This window comes from Gopherus evgoodei, chromosome 1, assembly GCF_007399415.2.
Source record: "Gopherus evgoodei ecotype Sinaloan lineage chromosome 1, rGopEvg1_v1.p, whole genome shotgun sequence".
NCBI lineage: Eukaryota > Metazoa > Chordata > Testudines > Testudinidae > Gopherus > Gopherus evgoodei.
In genome coordinates this window covers 19,698,182-19,722,370 of record NC_044322.1, presented here as the reverse complement: position 1 = coordinate 19,722,370, position 24,189 = coordinate 19,698,182, and the positions used below count along the sequence as shown (strand labels likewise).

Sequence of the window (24,189 nt, the reverse complement as noted above, 5' to 3'; positions counted from 1 at the left end):
CTATGAATAATATAAGTGAATGTGACAGGCATCCGTGTTGCAGTCTGCAACATTCTGTGGACGCAAAGTAACTTGCCTGTGAAGTGAGCTGATTTTCACTGAGATATAAAACAAGTAATGGACCAAGCCCCAGCTATCTTACAGACCAAATTCCAGTTGATGAACCATTGCTCTCCTCTGGAACAAGGCAGATCACAAAATCCAGGACAAAGGATGCAACAGCTAGGGACAGCGTGTTCTGAGTTTAGAGGATATATTCTAGAAGAGAATAGCCAAATTCAGAGTCCAGCCACAATTAGGAAATATTGCAAAACCTTCCTCTTTGACAAAGACTTTCTGCCATAGGAGGGGTGACACCCTATTTAAGTGTCCCTATTTAAGTCTCCCACTTAAAGAAACAAACTGCAAGCCATAGACAAGCCTGGTTTGATAAATAGGAATGGAATAATTAGTTTCACACAGTTTAATAAAATCACTAGAAATGACAGCATGGGCGACAGTATGAACTAGTCACTTGAGTACATATGCAGGGTCCCAGGCATGTTTGTGGAGCCTGTTCTGCCGCCCATATTGCTAAAGCTTCACTAATGTTGTTGTTTGAGATATAAGGCAGCTTGGGATGTCTATACATCTACAGTCTCAGCTTGGATTGCAGAGTGAAAATACTCTTAGAGGTTTATACATCCGCTCATCACCACAGTATCACTGCAATTGCTACCCAAGCGAGCTTTGGTCTAGCTAGATTAAAGCTAGCTTGGCTCAGGTACATCTACCGGTGCTGCAGACACACCTCCTGATTGCAGGGCAGACACAAACGGAAAGTGCAGACAATTGTTAATATCTTCAGACTATAAACAAAGAAAGCAATCTGAGACACCATCGTGTTTCTGCAATAGATATCACGCTTGAAGTCTTGTACTAGACGTTAGCACCATGGAGGACTTCAACCATTATTCAGGGCAGAAGGGAATTACAGAGCTGTAGTTAGAGCTAGTTAATAAAGTGCATCAAAGGTGACCAGTCTACAAGGAAAGCTATTGACAAGACTTCTCTGGAGATTCTCAGTAAGTTCTGCTCTGGGGATTCTCAGTAAACAGGAGTGTTTTAATGAGATTTTCCATTTAAGTTTAAGCTGGGAAGTGACAACTTTAAAAGGAGACACAAGTTAGATGCATTAAACTGTGGAACTGGGTCAGAGTTTCCTAATGGGGGAAAAACTTTATTCATTTAAAGTAGCCAAAAAAAAGATGTGCAATTACCCCAAAAGGATAGCTTATCACCAAAGGAGATAATGGGCAGATGTATTTAATTTAATTAACTAAATTTGAATGTCAAGATTCATGTATTGTATTTTGTTTAGTGTATGTGATGTAGTTACTCAATTAAAAATATGAAATATTTTAATTATCAAGAGACAATAATCATAATTTAAAAGTAAAAATAACTACCTGGTTGGGAATTTTTCAATGAGATTTTTTTCACGGGAAAATGCCAGATGCAGACATTTTAAGGAAAGGGTTGGTTTCAACAAATTTATTGATTTGAAAAATATTTTGACAAAATTGTTTAGCAATTGTCAATGTTTTGCATCAACGGGCCCTGACAAACATTTCCGGGGCCACTTATAAACAGACGTCTTGTTTTTCCAAAATACATACATCAGCAATTTTAACACTCTTAGCAGGAAGGGCGCAGGGTCAAGCTGCCCTGTTTGTGGCACCCAAAACATCCTCCCCTCCTGTCTGGTTACACTGAGGCCACTGCATGACCAATTTATGACCTACTGACTTAGCTACTTTTGTTAGCAATAAGCAAGAATGGTTCAGTATGGCCTGCTAACTTGACTACTGTTAGAAACAAGTTTAGGCACTTTATTGGTTTGTCAAAATCTCCCCGAACAGATCTGCCCCTTATTCACGGAAAGCCCCGGTGGGCCGGACCGGTTTGTCTACCTGCCATGTCCACAGGTTCAGCTGATTGTGGCTCCCACTGGCTGCGGTTTGCCGCTCCGGGCCAATGGGGGCTGCGGGAAGGGCGGCCAGCACATCCCTCAGCCTCCATTGGCCTGGAGCAACAAACTGAACCCGTGGACGCAGCAGATAAACAAACCAGCCTGGCCCGCCAGGGACTTTCCCTGAACAAGCGGTGGACTAGCTTTGAGAACCACTCAGTAGATCACTGGTACATTTTCTAGTGATTTCCCCAGTCTAGTTTTAAATGTCACAAATGATGAGGTTTCTAACAGCAGGGTAGTCAAGAGTAAACTTGAGTAAATTGAGTTTACCCATTTCTTATTTGGGGAAAATGGAATTTAGTTAAGGTAAGTTTACCACTTTTTTATTTGTTTTGTTTTGCAACTGCACCACTGGTTTCTACCATTTCGCTTTGGGATACTGTTCTGCATCCTATCACCCTTGACTTTCAGAAAGATTGTCCTGATAATCAGACAGCATGTTGCATTTTATATATTGTTCCCATTGCTCCAAGTTATATATAAATCATTATACATATTCAGCTCTTCAAATACCTCCTGCAAGATGCTGTATCTTGTTAACTCTCAAGGAAGCCAGTGAATTTTAGTACAAGATGTGTGGCTAAATCTGCTGTTCTGCTTTGAAAATCTCTACTAGGATCTCTCCATACCTATCAAAAACACGGGTGGCGCTTCTTGATTAAAGAAATACCCTCCCGATGTCAGGTAGGATTATCACTAGCTAAATAAATGATGTAATACATTTCTTCGTTCTTGACTGACCATTCTGTTTTTCTAGAAAATTACGCTCTATGGTGATTTGACTTCTCCCCAACATCTGTATCAATTTTATATCTTAAAGTTCTCCAAATGGCCTCCTTTTTAGTTCCCATGCATTAAGCCTCATTTCAAAATGGGACAGATGTCTGATAACAATTTGCATTTAGAGATTAGGACAAAAAGCAATAAAACAATTTTTGTGTCTCTATCAAAATTCTCTCAGCATAGTATTTCAGTCAGCTGGGTCTTTATTATCTTGTATTGGTATCCTCTAGTCTGATAGAAGCAGATGTCAGTGTGTTTTGTTTATTATTTTTAGACTAAAATCCCTGTTGCTTTTGCCTTATAATGCAGATTAGATCTCAGAGGTTTGTATTAAGAGAGTTTAATTGGCTCAATTGCTGGGCAGAAGGAATAGTAGGAGTAGAAAGTAATTTGCCAGACCCCTTTCTATCAGATCCAAGTATTATATACTGTACTACATTCACTTTCATCCTGGGAGGAGGCGGGACAAAGAAAAAAGCACAATCTGTTCTTTTTAAGCTTCTTAATAGTCACTAGTACTGATCCAGCTGAAGCTGAGCTAGCAGGTGGTTATAGTTATAACATAGGTGGTAATGCATGTACCTTATATTGAACTAAACTGTAAATCAGAGGCAGGGCTAAGTCATTAGCAGGTGATGTAATACATGATTTATTTATATATGTTGAGACATATGGGAGCAATATTCAAGAGCTCAGCTTTCTTTTATTCACATTAAAAAAGGGCCAGACTTTCAAACATCCTCAGCGGTCACTTCTGGCCACATTTTCAAAAGAGATCAGCACCCAGCGAAAATCTGGCCCACATTCCAGTGTAGAGTCAGCTACAATATAAATTCATAGTTATTAAGTGCTTTAATGAAGAAACTGTTTAGGGGGACAGAGTTTGAATGTAAATCACTAGTTTCTCATTGCAGATTCACCTCTAGGTGTGGTTTAGTGAGTCTTAGGCCTTCTCTATAAAGTGTAATCAAAACGATGTAGCAAAGATCTACTTATCGCGGGGACCACACTACGCAACATCGATGGGAGATGCTGTCCCATTGACTCCCCTTGCTCTTCTCAATCAGGTGGAGTACAGGAGTTGACGGGAGAGTGACTGACAGTCAATTTAGCGGGTTTAGTGAAGCCCTGTTAATCGACCATTGATGCATCGATTTACACAGCATCCATCCTCCTGTAAGTGTAGACAAGCCCTTACATACTTAAATGGTGAAACAAAGTAACAGTAAATCAATTTCTCCCTTCTGTTTCTTACCTGGGGCAAGTTTTGCTCATTGTTAATGATTGTCTAAGAATTGTGCACAACTTCTAACCCTGCCTCTCCCCATCTATTTACATCTTATCTTTTTAATTTGTAAGCTCTTTGGAGAAGGAATTATCATTTTTGTATGTTTCGGACAGTGCCTATGTGAAAGGGCAGATAAGCCCCACGCTGGTAGGAAGGTGGGCCTGTGGACATGGTTGCCCCCACCCTGCTTCACCTACAACAGTTGTCAGGAGTGGAGAGGGGATTTAAATGGAAGAGGCCCAGCTCAGTTAGGGGCTGACAAGGAAGGCAGAGCAGAACCCTGTTTCCTCGTCAGTGAGGGAAGCCTGGCTCTAGCCAAGAACTGGAGACAGCTTGCTATCTGGGTGAGCCTCCTGGTGGATGTGGCGATTGGGCCCAGGAAGACTGACAAAAGGGACTGGCTACACAGAGACGTGCCCTGAGTAGGAGGGTGGGGTCCTGCTGATGAATCCTTTGAAGACTCTGCTTTGAAGTTCACAAGTTTCCTTTCATTTTGGCCTCTAATGTCCCAGAAGGGGTGGGACATAAGTGTGTCATAGGCAGAAGGCTTAAGGCATTATGGTGCCAGACCCATGAGGGGTGGGACCCAACTGACAGGGACTCATAACTGGGTAATTCACACTTTGGAGGGGGCACCAGGGTGTGCTGCCTAGGCAACCCACTTGCAGCTTAGTACAACAGGGCCAACCTCGTTGTGGCCTTTATATTACTACCACAACATAGATACCACATTTCCATTTTTATACATAATTTCCATGGATAATATCAATATTATCAACGTTTAATTTTAAGCATTTTTAAAACTTTTATCAGTTTCAGATTTCATAGTTGCACAAAATTATGGGTTTTAAGCATTTCTTTTATTTTCAGCAACTTAATTTTCCACAGTTGTGGGAGGAACAGTAAGCTAGGTCAGACAATAATTATTTAATGACAGTAGATGCTGAGATTCAAACAGTTAAAGCTTTCTAACCATTAAAGAACACATTGTCAACGTCACATGTCAAAATATACAAAGTAAATGTCCTTAAATCAAACTCTAATAAGTTCTCAAGCTACATTTTCTTACTTTGTCTATCTGTAAATTTAGATTATTACTGATGGAAATATTTTTTCATTGGTTTGGGTGTTTAGGGTGAAATTGACATTTACTGACACTTACAATGAAAATCTAATCCTTCCAAGCCTACTCATAATATGAATAAGATCTGGTTTCTTTGAGAAGTCTTACCAAGCATCTCTCCTTCCATGAACTCCCCAATCTCCAGCCCTTTTCCCCTTGAGGGAAATGTGTGGTGGAAACTCTTGATGAAAACTTCCCATTTTCTTCCTTCCCTGTTTTTTTTTTTCTTCTTTTTCCTGGAGGGGAAACATGGCTTTAAGGAAATTCAGACTAATTCATTTTTGTGATATAAGGGAATCTAACAGTAATGATTATTTTTCCACCAAAGAGCGTTCATTACCACTACAGTATAGCTAAAATTAAATATACATATCTCATCAAAAATACTCCACAACTGGGGAATTTTCTGTGAATAATTAAGTAGTTTAATCAGCAACGATTTTGACAAGTGGATTTGTACAAGTACCTTGATGCAAAACTGCATTCTGTTTTTGTTGAATCTCCCTCAAGCTCATACTGCACAGCTAGAGGTTTCCCAACTCGGAAACTCAGTCATTTTCAGAGTTAGAATATCAGGATTTTTTTTTCTGAATGCTGAAAATCTGCATAATTTGGTAAGTGTCTTCATTATTTTGAAGTACTTACTTTCATTTTATTAGAGGCACCTCTTACTCTATGGTGTAACAAAATTACAGGACCTTGAAATATTACATGACCAGTACATCTGTGACATAATCGTATTTGTTTGACTATAAAAGAGTCAATGGTTGGGACGTTCATTGAGAAAATGCTACTTGTGCTGCATTGTAGTTAAATCTATCCTCAGTTTTAGACCAAGCCTCAAGGTAATAATTTGTACTTGCACTTTCATCTGAGGAGTTCAGTGTTTTACATTTTGAAAATATCTGGTTCTGTAGGTGAATTACAACTGGTTGGAAATTTTCCCCTGAAAAATTTTTTTCAATGGAAATGCAGTTTCTGTAAAATCAAAATTTCCCATCAACAGATTATGAGTTTGCTGATAATTTTTTAATTTTCTGTGGGAAAATCAAAAGAAAATACACTTTTTTTTTTCAAATCAACTTGATGTTTCATTTTGGGTCAATTAGCCATTAGTTTGTGTAGGCCTGAAGTGCTGCAGGACCTCATGGGAGTTGTAGTTCGAGTACCTAATACCTCCATTTAGTCTATCGACTGGGTTCCCTGGCTGGACTACATTTCCCATGATGTACTGCAGGCTCAGCCTCTGGATGAACTGATGCATTGGCTCACGTGAGCCACATAACCATGGCACATTGTGGGAGATGTATTCTGGCTGAGGAGACAGGGTCATAGATTAGAATGGGTCATGAGACATGCAAGCTACAGCTCCATGAGACACCACAGCAGCTTAGAGGAAAACAAACACATTGAACTAAGCCAAAATGATACATTGTAACATTCCCAAATCAAACCATTTTTGAACCTTCTGTTTTGTGAGAACTGATGATATTTTGATTGTTCATCCGGATTTGAATCGGGCAGAACTTCTGATTTTGGACCACTTTTAATCCTAATATGGGAGGGAGGGTAGTTTTGAGGTTAAACCTCTAGACTGTAAACCAGGAGGTCTAGGTTGAGATCCTGGCTCTGCCACAAACTGACAGTATGACCTTCTACACACAAGTCACTTAATCTCTCTATGCCTCATTTCTCTTTGCATAAAATACTTTTTTTTCTCACCTTTGTCTGTGCTGTCTATTTAGAATGAATGCTCTTCAAGCTGGAACCAGTCTCTTATTCTGTTTATTTATGGTGCCTATCACAATAGGCCTTGAGAGTCTACCATAATACAAATGATGTTCATTTCATAGATATGTTAGCTCAGTTACGGAGGGCTGGAATGACTTGCCCAAAGTCATAAAGCTAGACAGTGGCAGAGCTAGAAGTAAAACTTACGAGTCCAAATTCCTGGATCCAACTCTAACCACTCAACACAATATCTTTCCATTGTTATTATTTTAGTATATTCCTGTATAACATTGATATGCTGTAAAGTTTGCACTGTTTAGAGTTTCTTTCCCGGAGGTGTTAACAGATGAGTTGAGGATCAGCAGTTCCCACCATTGTGCTAGGTGCCATTCGAACAAATAACAAAAAGATGGTCTCTGCTCCAAAGCCCTTGCTATCAAAACCAAGGGGCAACAGGTGAATACCGGCAGAGAGACAAGGAAACAGTGAGACAATATTGGTCTGCATGTTAGGCCTCAGTCTCAGGACACCAACGCCCAAATCGTTGTCAAGTTTAGGAATGTTTTAAAGAAGGATTTGAAAGAGACAGTGGGGGGCGGGTGAATGTTTAAAAGGAGCTTCTTCTGTGCATGAGGGGCAGCATCGCAGAAAGTATGAAAGTTCTTCTATTTTGGTTTGGATTTACGTTTGTACTTTAATAAAAAAACAAAAACGAAAAACAGCATTTTAACTTACCATGTCCCCTGTGTCTTCTGTTTTACCACATTTTCTCTAGAGATGCGCAGAAAAGGACCTTTCCTCAGAGGATTACTTGTGCCATGCACACATTATTAGCATGTTTAAAATACTGGTATGTTTCAGATTGCGTTATGTACAAAGTCACATTTTTTTGCTAATTAGTCTTTTTTAACATTCAGAATATTTTAAAGCAGGAAGGCAACAAACAAACAATTAGTTCTGAACACTTATTTTTACCTTTTAAAAACTGCCAAAAACCTCAAAGCAACTGAGCTAATTCAGTCCATTGAGCAGACTTTGAAGGGTTAGGTTAGTTTTGTGATTTATAAACATTTTGTTATAAGCATTGTGTTCTCTCTCTCTCTCTCTCTCTCTCTCTCTCTCTCTCTCTCTCTCTCTCTCTCTCTCTCTCTCTCAAAAGAATATTTCGTAATGGTACCTTGTTAGCATCAGTGATGTGAGCACCATTAAAATACCAAAGCATTTAACCTGATTTTTTTATTTCCTAATATGGAAAACCTTGAAAAATTAATCTATTTATTTACAGTTTGTGGGTTTCTTTTGTTTCCATTTAGGAAACTACGGTGAGAGTGGGATGGAAGCCTTCAAAGATATGTCAGCTAAGGAGGGGATCTGCATTGCCCATTCCTACAAGATCTATAGCAATGCTGGTGAACAGAGTTTTGACAAGCTGTTGAAAAAGCTAAGGAGCCACCTGCCCAAAGCAAGAGTGGTTGCCTGCTTCTGTGAGGGCATGACTGTGCGAGGGCTGCTAATGGCCATGAGGCGCTTGGGTCTGGCTGGAGAGTTTTTGCTTCTAGGCAGGTGAGTAACCCTGTATGATTATAGGCGTTCACTGATATGCATAGTACAACTGGGTCATGTGCAGATACTTGTGCGTGCATAAGCACACACACACACACAAGTTATGTACTGTGCGTGTGTGTTTCCTGAAGTTCAGGATATCATTTTAGCAGAATCTTTGTCATCTATGATATAGATACCAAAGAGGTTTGTGTGTATACATTACACTGTACACAGTGTCTCTGTTTGGAAGGTATTGCTGCATAATACAGTTTTTCAGAGAGTGGCTATAATAGATAGATAATTATTTCTGATGTATGTAATCCTTGTTCTTGGCTACGTTATTTTAAAATGCATATAAATATGATGCCATTAATAACTAAAACTATGGCTGATCTGAATGTTGTTTTAAGACACAGCTGGTCTAATCTTTGTGTGGAAATGAAGTAAAAGTCTCTTCAAAATGGAGAGATTATTTATGAATGATTATTTTCCTTTGGCGGTAGTGCTGTTCCATTAACATTGTTCTAAAGAAAGTATTCAGCTGTTCTTTCATATGATCTGGTGGTCAGTCATCCCAGGGGCGGCTCTAGACATTTCGCTGCCCCAAGCACGGCATCATGCTGCGGGGGGCGCTCTGCCGGTCGCCGGTCCTGCGGCTCCGGTGGACCTCCCGCAGGCGTGCCTGCGGAGGGTCCACTGGACCCGCAGCTTCGGTGGAGCCGCGGGGCCAGCGGTCCCTCCTCAGGCACGCCTGCGGGAGATCCACTGAAGCCGCGAGACCAGCGGACCCTCCGCAGGCATGCCACCGAAGGCACCTGCCTGCCGCCCTCCCGGCGACCGGCAGAGCGCCCCCCGCGGCATGCCGCCCCAAGCACGCACTTGGCATGCTGGGGCCTGGAGCCGCCCTGAGTCATCCTGGCTCAAATGCTCACTTCCATCTGCATGAGGAAAATATTAGCTCAATTAATCAAGCAGGAAATGAGACTGTGGTGATTGCACAAAGAGGAAAGGTGACTGCTGTATGTGCAATGTGCCTCTGTGTATTTGCAACACATTCCACATAAACTAATGGACCTTGGGTGCTGGAAGGCGAAGATGCCAGGCTACATGACGGGGTGTCAGAATAGTCACTTGACTGTGACAATCTCCCCTTCCAAGGAAGTGCAACTGGAAAGGGGAGCATATGCTGCCCTAAGACTGAAGGTTCTGTTGGAAGGTTCACAAGCATGCTGTACAGCTGGCAGAAAAAAGAGCAATGTGACAGTGAAGCCGGCTGTACTGGAGATGGAAGGGTGAGCCTGTGAAGAACATGGAAGGGAAGCACCTCCATGCAGTTGGCTTGGAATATATGGGGCTTGGGCCCTTGTCAACTATAAAATCTAGGCCTCTATTTGCTTCCCAGATCATGCTTCCTGCCCTTTTTACCATGCTGCCTATTCCTCTTTGGAAGGTGAACAATGGAGAATAGAATGGGCTCCTGCCTTCTCCTATTGACCCATAACAAGAATGAAACAATTGTGACACCCTTTTGAATAATTGTAATTGCTTATTTATTTCTGCATCTTCAACCAACGGGAGTCCATTACTATGGCTATTTTTCTTCCTATTGAGGTTGCTCTGTTGTATCATCCATGTTGTCTTGCCTTATTCCATCCATTTGTGGCCTGTTTTACAGAGAATCTGTTGACTTAGTTGGACTTGTGGGAGCTCATCACCTTTTTACCTCCTTTTACACTTAACACATGGTGATGTTTCTCTGTTGCAGGCCTCAAATTTTCAAAAGGACCTAAGTCCCGCTTTCAAAAGTCACTTATGTGCTTTGTTCATGTAAACTTCAAAGTCCCACTGATTTTATTAGAAGTTGCTCATTTGCAAAGTATTAGGATTTGGTGCCTAGTGGGTCCTCTATGACCGTGAGACAGAGTCAATGGTTTTGGTTAGAAAATGTCAAAATCAAACATTTTGGGTTTTTTTATGAATTTTTACCTCCTTTCCCTCCAACGAACGTTTGGCAAAACTAATATGAATTTGCAAAGCCTTTTGGTGTTGCTGAATCTGCATTTTTAACTAAAAGAAGTGTTGGCCTAAAAATGTCTCCGAGCTGTATCTGAGAAACATATTTCTTCACAATTCAGACGAGAGAGAAATGGAGGGGCAGGTAGCTATCATTTGCAATAAAAAGCCCATGGTGATGAGTGGGACATGAAATAAGTGGTGCCCAGTATCGCAGAGCTGGGAGAAACTAATTGCAGCTACCCAACCTGGGCCTGCTTTAAACTATAGCAACCTGGCTGGGGCCCCAAGGGGCTGTCAGCCAACTGGAGATTAATGGAATGCCGCATGTTCTCTTTATATCCTGCTGTCCCCAGGAAATGATCCTGGAGGCTGCACAAAGCTCTGTGACTGTTGGAAATGTTCTCTTCACTGGAGCCATCCTCATTTTGGAAATCTGTTCACCAGAAGCAATGTAAAGAGACTGATGCATGGCTCAGGATGAGTCTGTATACCATAATACATTCCCATTGCTGCAGCTTGTTATTGTCCAAAGATGACTTGTTTCAGCACAATAGCATTTGTTTGACTATAAAAGAGTCAGTGCTTGTTTCAGCTGAGCATCTGAGTCGTACTGGTAGCATGGCATGTTTATTTGATAAGCCACAGTGAGCAGCAAGGTTCCTGAGAGGCAGTTTAATCAGTAAGCTGCACGTCGGTGTACATTAGTGAGCTGATGGGCAAGCCTGGGGTGTGTTGCAAAGAAGAAGGTCTAAGGCCAACCACTCTGCCACAGCGCAGTGAGCCTAGAAATACACACCATGGTGCGAGGGGTGACAAACAGGAGAGGTTTCAGAAACTGCAAAAGACTTTTTTGAAGCATTAGATACTGTCTAGTGGTGGGGCCTTTATGTGCATTATTTTTGTGAGGAAAAAATACGGCTTTTAAGAAGAGCATGGAAAATGCCTTCAAACCATGGGGGTTGAGGTAGGGGGAATCATGAACCTGGCTATGCATCTACCCAGGGAAGGCAGGGTCCAAAGTGCACAATCCACTGCACAAGTCCATCGTCACCAGACATGCCTGGGGAAAGTAAGAGCAGCTACTGGTGGGCTGCAACTCTTCTTCCCACACAGGTAGGTGGGCAGGGGTGGGAAGTGACTGGAGCTTTGGATTTTCCCCCTCCCCCATATACCAGCTAGTGCAGCTTAGCCAGGGCAGATCACACCAAGTCCTAAGCTAGCCCACTAACCACTGGGATAGCCTTCCATCATGGGTTTACTTCCCTTGCTCCCTCAAGTTTTTACACACAGATACCTTGCATAAATCATTAGTAAGGCTACCTATATGTCACAGATGTCATGGAAGTCAAGGAATCTCTGACTTCCAGAGATCTCCATGACATTCTCTGCTTCAGTCCCTGGAGCTGACAGCCAATGGGGCCCTGGTAGGGTTCCAGCAACAGGCAACAGAAGCAGGTTCCAGTGATGGGTGACAGTCTCGCATAGGGGGAGGGGGATGCCTTGGGCGAGTGCCTGGGGTGTCCCATTTTCTCTTTGAGAAATATGGTCACCCTGCAGCTCCCAGCCGCCACGGGCAGAGGGAGAACCCCACAGATCCCAGCCATCACAGTGGTGGGAGAAACCATGGAGCTGCAGCAGCAAAAGTCAAAGACGGGTCACGGCTTCTGTGAATTTTTGTTTATTGCCCATGACCTGTCCATGACTTTTACTAAAAATAACCATGACAAAATCTTAGCCTTAATCATGAGTGTGATTTTTGATGCAGACAGAACTTGGGCCTGAAGTCACATGCCTACTGAACTTTGGTTTTCTCTTACAAAGGTAGAACAAAGAACAGAGACCAAAAACTTTGTGAAAAAGGTAACTCCTAATGAACACTAAACTCTCAGCATTCTCAGTAGTAACCATGATTGCATTGCCTGTCTGTGATAGTATTCTACGGAGATGAAAGATAGAAAATGTTTAAGTGACAATAGCTCTCTAAGGCTTTTTTTTTTAATGCATGGAAAACATTTTAAACGCTCAGCAAATGTTTACCTCATAGGCCTAGTGGGATTGGATTCAACCCTAAATGAAAAGGTGAGTGCACTGAATTTCAAGTGTAAAAAATTATGTGCTACTTTAACCCTGCAATTATTCAGTTTAGTAGAGATGTGTACACAAGGCTGCATCCATCTGTGCTTATTGCTTGTGGCCTCCTCAGGTCACCAGACAGATAATATTACAGATGGCATTGATTAGAGTACAAGAAATACATCCATTAAACAGTGTATTTCTCTGCAGAACATATTGCAAAAAGAAATATGGAGTATTAGTGTTGTTGGGTTAAATCATTTTATTCTTGGTTATGTGGCTAAATTACAGTGTGGTTCATTGGGTCAGGGACCGGCAATATCAGCATTCTTTTCGTCATTTTATTTAATACTCATTGCTAATAGCAAAAGTTCTGTTTCATACTGTGCACCTGGCTTTGTCTACTCCTCCTCACCATCAGTCAAGACTCTTTTTTGATATTTGAACAAAACTTCTGCAAGAGTTGCTAACATGATTGCTGTGCTGCTAATCTAGCCACTGTGCTGCTCAAGTGTTGTTCTGCAGTGAGGCTGCTCTCACGTGAGATAGGCTAACTCAAGGCCAGTTAACTGAAGTGTAGAAAGCTCCAGTTAATTCTGCAGTGAAAAGATAGCCCTAATTTCTTTTCCTCTCATTCATACCTGACACTTTCTCACCAGTACAGTTGACGACAGGATTGAGCCTTTGGTATTTATTGTTTTTCTGTATTTTTTTTTTTAATTCAAGTCCACTAATTTGCATCTAGCAGCAGTTCCCCATGCTACTTCACTATAAATAATACATATGATTCCTAAGTTAGCAGGGTGCTGTTGTAGCAGCATCTAAGATACCCCACCCTCTGGAGTAACGAAGAGGTGGATTTTCTCACTGCTTGAAGCCACTCATCAGTCACATGGTGCATTGAAACCATAAATAATAACTTTCTCTTTCCAAAAAATAATCTTGCAAAAATTTTTTTTGCATTCCTTTCTGAGCAGCTTGGTTTAGCATACTGTCCCTGACCATAAAGTGGTTTGAAACAAAACAAAACTGAAAAGCAACCTTCTCCTTAGTAAAATAGGGCTAGATCATGCTCTTTGGCATAACCCTGAGAAAGTGCCTTGGGAGGCATCGTGCCTCAGACCCACTCCTGTGAAGCAGAGTTTCTTCAGGACTTTCCTCTTGGACTGTGTGTGTAACTTAAAATTGCAACATCCCTTTATGAAGTAGAGTATACTTCCTGCCTGTGCACCCATCCAGCTCCACTAGATGGCATGTGGGGGAGGGGAAAGAAGTCTGCCACAGCCAGCCCTCTCATTCCCTTGCCTTGGGGGGAGCATGGTCCCTCTGTTCCGTTGAGCACTAAGGGGCTATGATGGGGGTAACACTAATACAGCCACATAAAGGAGGAGGGAATTTTATCCCTCTTCCCTCCCCCTGCTTCCCTTCCTGAATATGCCAGGGAAAAGGGCACGCTAGCCCTTAATTTGTTGGATTTGCTAGATTTTGTGATGCTCAAGAAGCAGGTGGGGTTGTGCATTGGAAAGAAGCCGCATCTCTGTGCAAGAAATGGCTGAGTGTGCAACTTAGCTAACTGAGGGTACGTCTACACAGATCGGGCGGGTAGCAATCGATCTATCAGGGATCGATTTATCGCATGTAATGTAGGTTCGATAAATCGATCCCTGATCGCTCTCTTGTCGACTGCTGAACTCCAACAGTGTGAGAGATGAAAGCAAAGTAGATGGGGAGTCGCGGCCATCGATCCAGCGCCACAAGGATGCGAAGTAAGTAATTTTAATTCAATCTAAGATACGTCGACTTCAACTATGCTATTCTCATAGCTGACGTTGCGTAGGTCAGTCTTCCCCCGCCCCCTCTTCCCAGTGTAGACCAGGCCTGAGCAGGAGCAAGTCAGTTTGGGAAGTGGGATTGGTCACAAGGAGCTCAGCTTTGCCTGTGTAGGACTAGATGTGTGTAAGTGGCTCAGCTATACTTGGGTAAGGTCTGGCCAAATGCACCTTAGTGTTACAAAGTGGTCTTGTTCATAGGGGCATTAGTCTAGCACTCAGGAGAGCTGGGTTTCATTTCCAATTCAGCAACTGATCTGTTGCTGATCATGGGCATGTAATGTACCCTGTGCCTCAGTTCCCTCACTGTAAAATGGGGATAATATCTCCCTACTTCACAAGGGGTGTGGTGAGGATAAATTCGTTAATGAGGATGAGGCAATGGAGGGCAATATAAACACATAGATAGCATGTGAGTGGCTGGAGCGAAGAGAAGAGGGGAGCAGTGTGTGAAGAACTTAGTGGGCAGGAGCCTGGTTTCTGCTTAGGGGGCAGTTCAGGAAGGCAAATGAAAGACCAACTGGTAGGAAACTCCGATCTGAGTGAGTGAGGAATGTCTGGTTAAGCATTAGATACAGGGATGTATGAGAGAAGCTTAGTATCACTGCTCAAAGATCAAAGCAAGATTGCTGATCTGAGGGAAATGACAAAGGCCTGGGCTACACTAGCGAGAGGGTTCAAAGTAAGATATGCAAGTTCAGCTACGCAAATAGTCAAAGTATCTTAGTTCAACTTACCTGGCCATCCTCATGGCGGCGAGTCGACTGGTGCGGCTCCCCCATCAATGCCCCTTACTTCTCCTGTCGAGGTGGAGTATGGGCGTCGATTAGCAGATCGATTTATTGCATCCAGACAAGACGTGATAAATCGGTCCCGATACATTGACCACTACCTGCCGATCTGGGTACCCTTTGTCTCAGTAATTTAAAAAGAGACCTTTACTAAGAATTACTAACTGTCTGTATCACAAAGACATCCCGGTAGAGGGCTTAGCCATTTCCTTCCTGTAAGGTGTATCAGCAGGGTAGGTCACTATCACAACTAACAGACCTGATCCAGGGTTTGTACACGTTCCTTTGCTTAGGGGCTCATTTAAAATAAATGAGGATGTGAAATTTTAGAGTCATGGAAATATTTGTGGTAAATTCATTTTCACTATTTCTTCCAATTTTGGGGAAAGGAAACCAAAATGTATCTCACTAATAGTTCTAGTGGTGGAGGCCTCAGCAGAAACGTGGAAGTAAAATTCCACACAAGCGTGCTGCCATCCTCTTTTGGGCTAAAATAACCAGGAGCTAAAAATGGCTTTACAGTGTGTTTGTGTAGCCCACTGGGGTGTGTGCACTACAGGTTCCTGCTCTGCTCAATCCACAGAGGACAGGAGTCTCTTACAGCACCACACAAGGCTTGTGGGATTTTTAGCTCAAATTCTTTTTAGCTCCAGAGGTTCCCTGGTTCAGTCCCCAGTGCGTCAGCGAAGCTGGCAGCTGTCACATTAGTACCTATTAATTAGATAAATACTACTTTTAATCAATATTAGTTGTAAGTAATTAATCCAGAAAAATTACTTGGGGACAAAATAGCTTAAAGGAGGTGCGAGGTCTTCCCTCACACCTTGCACAGTGTCTGGATTGCTGTCCTATGTAGAAGGAAAGAGCAGCTTCAATGGGGCTGTTCCACTCCCTACAAGTGAGTGAATGAGGAGGGGACAAAGCTTTGGATGAGTCCCCTCACACATACATGCCAGCCCATGAATCTGAGATTGTGCAAGGGGTGGGGTGGGGAACTGCATCCCCTAAAAAGCTGCAATAACTTGCATGGAATGAATTGTTACTGAGTTAATTCCTTCTCGTAGCTGCTCCTGGAGTGACATTGCTATGCTCTGCTCCTTATACAGCATTGGAAATTGGATCACAATGTAGCCCTTACTTATCTGTTTTATAGATTATGGCAAAGGATGAGAGATGTCAGAGCCTTTCCCCACTGCCAGAGCCATTCTCCACTGCCCCCTACTTCCTGCAGCCTTTCACTTCAGGCTCTGGAAGAGGGGATGCAGCAGGACACTACACTGCTAAAAATGTGCTTGGGCCTTTAGGGAGCCATATAGGGTATATAATCTGGGAAGCACTCTAGGCATGTAGGGCACTCTACTCTATTGCCTAAGCTGTGTCACTGTCTACACTACCAGTGCTAGCTGGACATCCCGTGACTGTGTTCTACATGTTGCTGTAGGCGAAGACATGATTTGCCTGACCCAGATCCAGGCCCCTACCCCAAACTTTGTGTGTTTAAAATCCAGATCAAAAAATTTTGTGACTCAGATCCCTATCTAAGAAATATATAATCCTGTGGTCCGTATTCATGGATTAGTATCTGGTGGGGCTGTGGGAGTCAAAGTAGTTGGATTTGGTGCCAAGTGGGCCCTCTGTGACTGTGAGACAGAGTCAGTGTAATGGATACTTGTAGATCTTAAAAAAAAGTATAAATTTGTTTCAAATAATACTTCTCACTGCACCTTTATGCAAATCCTGAATCATCACAATGTGCTGTGGGACAAATGTTGGACCAATGTCATAGTGGGCTAAGCTGTGACCTTGGAGAAGTATGTGCAATTCTTATTGATGCCAAGTGGGGATGCACATGCTTCTCTTCTCTGAGAGAGAGCTTGACCCCATATAATTTAAAGGTAAAAATGAATTTTTCATAGTGGTCTAGATAAAAAGATGAGGCATAGTCCAGTGACTTGGGCATGGAATAGGACTTGTGAGACCTGGATTCTGATCCTGGTGATGCCATTAGCTTTCCATGTGGCATTGCACTGCATAAATCACTTCTCTGTGCCTACATTTTTCCCACCCACAGTTTGTCTTTCTTGCTGTTCAGGGTAGAAACTGTCTCTTCCCACATGTATGTACAGCACCAAGCACAATGGTGCCACTGTCCTTGCTGGCACCTCTAGGTGCTATCAGGCTACAGAAAGTTAATAATAATAATAATTAATTAATAATAATTAATAGCAATAATGAAAAGGTATTGGGTCATAGCTGTTCAATGAGTGTTCTTGTGGATTTTCACTTTATGAATCTGTTTGTAATAATTAGTGTAAAGCACTGGTCTATGCTGCTACTGTAAGATAACTCTTTAATGGTGACAATGTTACTCTGCTCCTCATGCCACTCTAACATTGCATAATAACAGGCCCCAGCATGGCTACTTCGTGAATACAATCCTGTGCTCAGATAAATGGTTTATTTATTGAAGGTTCTAGTTCCCTCCCTCACTCGTATTAATACAAAATGTGAGTTTCATGTGTATTATAGGAATAGGCTACTTATATTGTAAAATACACCTCCATGAGGGCTGCATTACCTTATTTTTGATATGCAAATAAACCATAAGCACATAGGTTTTGCATGAAATTTGTTTTCATACAAACGCACAAAGACGTTGGAAAAAAGACATGAGAAGAGAAGAGAGCAGGTAATCCTGAAAGTTTTTGTTAGGGTTCAATTCTCTCAGTAGATGAAAGAACAAAATCTCTCAGAAATAAAGGCAAACTCCACATGAGGCAACCCACACAAGCACAGCCAGCAACCTAACAATGTGACAGCTTCAAAGAAAATTCCAAGCTGCCAACATATTTGCATAACAGGCACAGTAGATGGAGTTGCTGGGATACTGTTGTCATTGGGGGGTCAAATTCTGCCCTCCTACAGTATGTACATGCAGCTGATTTTACAGTCATATATGCCTGCATGTAATGCCCTGCTTTGTCCAAAAGTCTGTTAAAACAGAGATTGAGGAAAAGAATAGAGACATGCATAGCACAGGGTCTATTTGGGAAGGTGTCAGCCCTTTGGACCCTCTCTTTAAATACTGCATTTCTCCTGTTCTGAGAAAGTTCTGAAGTGGAGGACATTCAGCTAGAGATTTCTGGACTGAGGCCACTCTGGGCTGAGAAGGACGAGCACACTTAGGTTGAGAAGGACTCTTTGCTTAGAGCAAGATTGAGGATGCTGAAAGTACTCCTTAGGAGTCCTGCAACTTAAAAAAAAAAACAAAAAAAACCCAAACCCAAATTGGTTTCCAGAACGATGGTCTAAAGATGGGAACTCAATAGAGAAGAAATTTAGTGCTTTGACACCACACTGGGCATTCCACCATTTGTGGCAACGTCTGAATAAAAAAAAGAGACCTGAATACAAAGAGACAGATTTTAGAAATGATGAAAATGGGACTGAGAATCCTGTATACTAAGTAGCTTCCATCTTAGAATGATATAAGGTCATGTTGAACACTATGTTTAATTTAATAATAGGGGATATATCAATCTCCTAGAACTGGAAGGGACCTTGAAAGGTCATTGAGTCCAGCCCCCTGCCTGCACTAGCAGGACAATTTTTGCCCTAAATCCCTAAGTGGCCCCCTCAAGGATTGAGCTCACAACCCTGAGTTTAGCAAGCCAATGCTCAAACCAGAGTTATCCATCCCCCCATGGAAATGGTCTTATGTTATGTCAGTCCTCATCTTCCAAGTTTACTGTCTCTAGTGTGTTAGTTAATGAGGAAAAGTGATTCTCAAAATGTTGCCCACTCCCCCCACCCCCAGTTCATTCAGTAATTGGTACTCAACTATGATTTTGTTTTGCTTTTCTCTCCATTTAATAATTTTCCTAAATATTGTATTGACATTTCTTATAGTTTCATATACAGGACTTGGGAAAAAATGTTTACTCATTTAAAGTGCCTATTCTTAACCACAGAGGAGAGTTTAATCTTTCTGCAAATTCCTATTAACGTTATGGGGAGCCATGCATCGAACAGGAAATATATTCCAGTGTGGTTAACTGGGAAAAGCTATTTAAAAAAAAAAACTCTTGAGAAACATTCCAAATACTTGCAGAGATGGTAGATTTAATGGTAGCATTATGACACCCTTGTCATTAAGGTAACTGTACTTATTGCCATTATATTGATAATTGGTGGAAATGAATGTAGTTGTCTATCTATTCACTTTAATGAGCTTTGGTTCAGGTCCTTAGAAGCATCAATACCTGAGTGTTAACATAAAAATATGTCTAATATTTCTGTGAGATTTGAGGGGGTGTGAGTGACCCTCTTCTTGTTTGATATATTTTTAAGGCTTTGTCATCTTTGTTATAGACCTCACTTTTCAAAGGCTAAGACTTTGTTTCCTAAATATTTCCTCTGAGATAAAAGGTAAAAGACGGTTACTCACCTTTGTAACTGTTGTTCTTAGAGATGTGTTGCTCATATCCATTCCAGTTAGGTGTGTGCGTGCCGCGTGCACGTTCGTCGGAGAAACTTTTACCCTAGCAACCCAGGCGGGTCGGCTGGGCGCCCCCTGGAGTGGCGCCGCTATGGCGCCCAATATATATCCCAGCCGACCCGGCCACCCGTCAGTTCCTTCTTGCCGGCTACTCCAACAGTGGGGAAGGAGGGTGGGTTTACAGTTACAAAGGTGAGTAACCGTCTTTTCTTCTTCGAGTGATTGCTCATATCCATTCCAGTTAGGTGATTCCCAAGCTTTACCTAGGCGGTGGGGTCGGAGTGAGATGTGGCAGTATTTAGAACTGCTACGCCAAAGACCGCATCATCTCTTGATTGTCGGACTAGTGCATAGTGTGTGGTGAATGTGTGGACCGATGACCAGGTCACTGCACGGCATATCTCCTGGATAGGCACGTACGCCAGGAAGGCTGCCAACGACGCTTGAGCTCTCGTGGAATGTGCCATGAGGTGGCCAGAGGGGACACGAGCTAGATCGTAGCATGCGCGAATGCATGCAGTCACCCAGGAAGAAATCCTCTGAGAGGAGATTGGTAGACCCCTCATCTGTTCTGTGACCGCCACAAACAGCTGAGGAGACTTCCGGAACAGCTTTGTTCGCTCAATGTAGAAAGCGAGCGCTCTGCATACATCTAAGGAGTGTAGCTGCTGGTCCCTCCGCGAAGAGTGGGGCTTCAGGAAGAAGACCGGGAGGAAGATGTCCTGGTTGGTATGGAAGGCAGACACAACCTTAGGGAGGAACGCCGGGTGGGGTCGCAGGTGTACTTTGTCCTTGTGGAAGACGGTGTAGGGTGGGTCCACTGTGAGAGCTCTCAGCTCGGAGACCCGTCTGGCCGATGTAATGGCCACCAAGAAGGCCGTCTTCCATGACAGGTACGTGAGCGAGCAAGTCGCCAGTTGCTCAAATGGTGGGAGCGTGAGCCTGTTTAGGACCAAGTTAAGGTCCCAGGTAGGAGCAGGGCGGCGTGCGGGGGGGTAGAGACGCTCCAGAGCTTTAACAAATCTAGCAACTAGGGGGTGGGAGAATACGGAGCGGCCACCCTCTCCTGGTCGAAAGGCGGATATGGCCGCTAAGTGCACCTTTAAGGAGGATGTCGCCAGGACCTGCTGCTTAAGGTACCAGAGGTAGTCTAGGACTGTGGTAATTAGGGCCTGTGTAGGGTTCATCTCCTGATTAGCACACCAGCAAGAGAAGCGCTTCCACTTGGCCTTGTACGTTGAGCGAGTGGAAGGCTTCCTGCTGTTAAGGAGGATATGCTGGACCGGTGCGGAGCAGCTGAGCTCCGTCGCACTCAGCCATGCAGGAGCCACGCCGTGAGGTGTAGGGCTCGTAGATCCGGGTGACGGAGCCTGCCATGGTCCTGTGTGATCAGGTCTGGGTGGAGAGGAAGGGGAATTGGAGGGTCCACAGACAGGTCCAGCAAGGCGGTGAACCAGTGCTGTCTGGGCCACGCAGGTGCGATCAGGATTAGATGCGCTTTGTCCCTGCATAGTTTCAACAGGACTTTGTGCACCAGAGGGAACGGAGGGAAGGCATACAATAGGTGGTGGGTCCATGGCAGGAGGAATGCGTCCATGATCGACCCGGAAGAGAGACCCTGAAAGGAGCAAAACTCCTGGCACTTCCTGTTGGACTTGGTCGCGAAGAGGTCTATGCGGGGAAATCCCCACCTCTGGAAGATGGAATGAATGACATCCGGTCTGATCGACCATTCGTGGCATAGGAAGGATCGGCTGAGTCTGTCCGCCAGTGTGTTCCTGGCGCCTGGGAGGAAGGATGCCACCAGATTGAGCACTTAGCCGATAAGTGCGACTCCCCGAGGCACTTCAAGCAGGAGTCATGGGGGTCTCCAACTGGCATAGGCTTATGACAAGCCGAGCACTGCTTGAAACCCGATGAGCCGGGCATGAGCTCCGGCTCCCGGTGCGGGGAAGGGAGGGGTCCCCGATCCCCTCAAACTATAACTAATAACTACACTATTAACACTAACCAACTAACTGACTAAATAATTATATATATATACACAACAATTAACTATAACTACTATATACAACGATAGCGAAAAGAGCTGCTAGGGAGTGTGGAGGGGAGCGAAGCCGCGCTCCACAGTTCCAACGACCGACACGGGCGGTAAGAAGGAACTGAAGGGTGGCCGGGTCGGCTGGGATATATATTGGGCGCCATAGCGGCGCCACTCCAGGGGGCGCCCAGCCGACCTGCCTGAGTTGCTAGGGTAAAAGTTTCTCCGACGAACGTGCACGCGGCACGCACACACCTAACTGGAATGGATATGAGCAATCACTCGAAGAAGAACATAAATATATAGAAATTGATACAGTAGATCAAAACAGTGGCTTGGTGACTCCAGTCACCCAGGACCAGCTGCTTCAGATGAAGGTGCAAGAAGCCTTATAATAGCTAGTCCAAAAGTAATTTTTTTAAAAATATATTTTTAAAATACTGATGTTTTTCCACTAGCTGTTCAAAAATAATCAAAACTCATAATGTATTCTTTTGATAGTCAAAGCAATTCTGGACTATTGAATAACAGAGAAATTGATGCTTTTCAAAGTGTAATTATAATGCAATTAACATTTAAGAATCATTTAAGAACTCCAAACTACAAGTATGTAAATAGCATTGAGTAAAATGGTTTAAAATATCATAGTTTATCACAGTGTTTCTCAACTTGTTCCATAACAGAAGCATTTATGTACTCTGTGACTGCCCAGAATTGGCCTCTCATTTAGCAATATGACGATGGCAAGGTGGTCATGACCCCTTGTTAGCTGTTTGACCTACCTGGGAATTGAGAACCCCCCCTACCCCCAACCAGGCTGAAAATACATGGTCAATATTATGCCTATAAAAGTAGAAGTCAAGAGCAGTGACCAGCATACATAAATAAAACAGCTAAGGATTGTTGGCACATTTTCTGATGATGCTGGGAAATCCACATGGTTTGGGGTGAAAAACAGAGTATTTATAATAAGTACAGGAATATCAGAATTTTCACAGGTTGATGGACAATGGCCCTGATCCAGTTAAGCATTAAGCACTTGCTAAATTTTAAGCATATGATTAGTCCAACTGAGTTCAGTTGTTATTAAGTAGTACCATTATTCTTTTTCATGCCACTGATGCTGAGCTTGGCACAGGAGCATTGGGAAAGTAGAGGGATAAATTATCAGCCTTCTGTGGGATTCTTACACCTTCCTCTAAAGTTTCTAATTCAGGCCACCGTCAGAAACAGAAATGTAATAGAATCAACCTATAATATAAAGAGAATTATATCCCCACTATAGCATTCCATAGGATAACTATCAATTTCTGTAGGTCAGTGGAGCCATTTTTGTTGAGCTGTATTAAATTTGAGTAAAACCTATTGGCTCCACCTCTGTTAAATTCTGTATATTTCTTTATTGGACATTAAACTCCAGAATTCGATATCGTCCACAGTAGTTAACAGTGTTGATGTAGCTGTGTGGGTCCCAGGAGATGAGAGAGACAAAGTGGGTATGGTAATACCTTTTATTAGAGCTATTGCATAGCTCAAAAGCTTGTGCCTTCCACTGACAGAAGTTGGTCCAATAAAAGATATTACTTCACCTACCTTGTCTCTTTCATCAAACTCCAGAGTAACCCTTGGCATTTTGGGCAGGACTGTGAAACAATTTTTCCTCCTACACAATAATCTTGAGATTCCCCAAAGGATCATTTCACTAATCACAGTGTTGGCCTAAGAATTTAGGGGCATGCTAATGAGACACTGCTTTAAAACAGAATGGCTTCATTTTACCTAACAAGAGCGAGGGTGTGACAGGGTGCTAATCAGAAAACTGCTGAGCCAACCTTCTGTCACTCCAGTTCCAATTAAGGGAGGTGAATTGGAGCTGGGTAGATCACCTGGCCCTGATTGGGGAAGCTGGAACATCTGCTGCCTCATCAGGCTGGGGCTGGATAAGAGCCCCAGGGGGAGGAAGCCAGTGGGGAAGAGCTGAAAGAGGGAAGCTGTAGTAGAGGACTGGCAGAGAGAGAGAGAGCTTGCCCCCTCTCTCCTGCTGGTGGGCTGTAAGAAGGGGACTAGTGTATGGTGGAAAGGTAGTGGGAGCAGAGCCTGTAAATAAAAGCACCAGGTAAACACTGCACTAGAGGTCTCTGTGTGACTTTCTCAGCCCAGTGGAGGCAGGAGCCAGGAGGGCCCTGTGGGGTCCCCGTTACAGAGAGGTAAAGAGGAGGAAGAAGGTTCTTTAGGTTTGCAGTAGAGAAGCCCAGCTGCTTGTTTGGAGTTATGTGCATAGCTGGCAACATTTAAAAAAAAATTTTTGGAAAGGACAATCATCCAGTAAGCAGGGAGTCTGGGGTCTGCTAGGCCTGCAGCCAGTGGACTTTTCAAGCACTGACTTCTTCATCAGCAGCCTTTCCACTACTGATTCCCATAAAACATGATTTCACACACGGGGAAATGAAGGAAGAA

The 24,189-nt window shown here is 43.2% G+C and overlaps 1 protein-coding gene across 4 annotated transcripts in view; it reads left to right on the top strand.

The window, feature by feature from the left end:
- GRM5 (glutamate metabotropic receptor 5) overlaps positions 1–24,189 on the top strand; it is a 370,943-nt gene that overhangs the window by 158,197 nt on the left and 188,557 nt on the right. For all 4 annotated transcript variants that reach the window (XM_030559058.1, XM_030559048.1, XM_030559067.1 and 1 more), the window contains exon 3: positions 8,253–8,502. In XM_030559058.1, the coding sequence (XP_030414918.1) occupies positions 8,253–8,502 (250 nt within the window). The remainder of the gene's footprint in view (positions 1–8,252; positions 8,503–24,189) is intronic.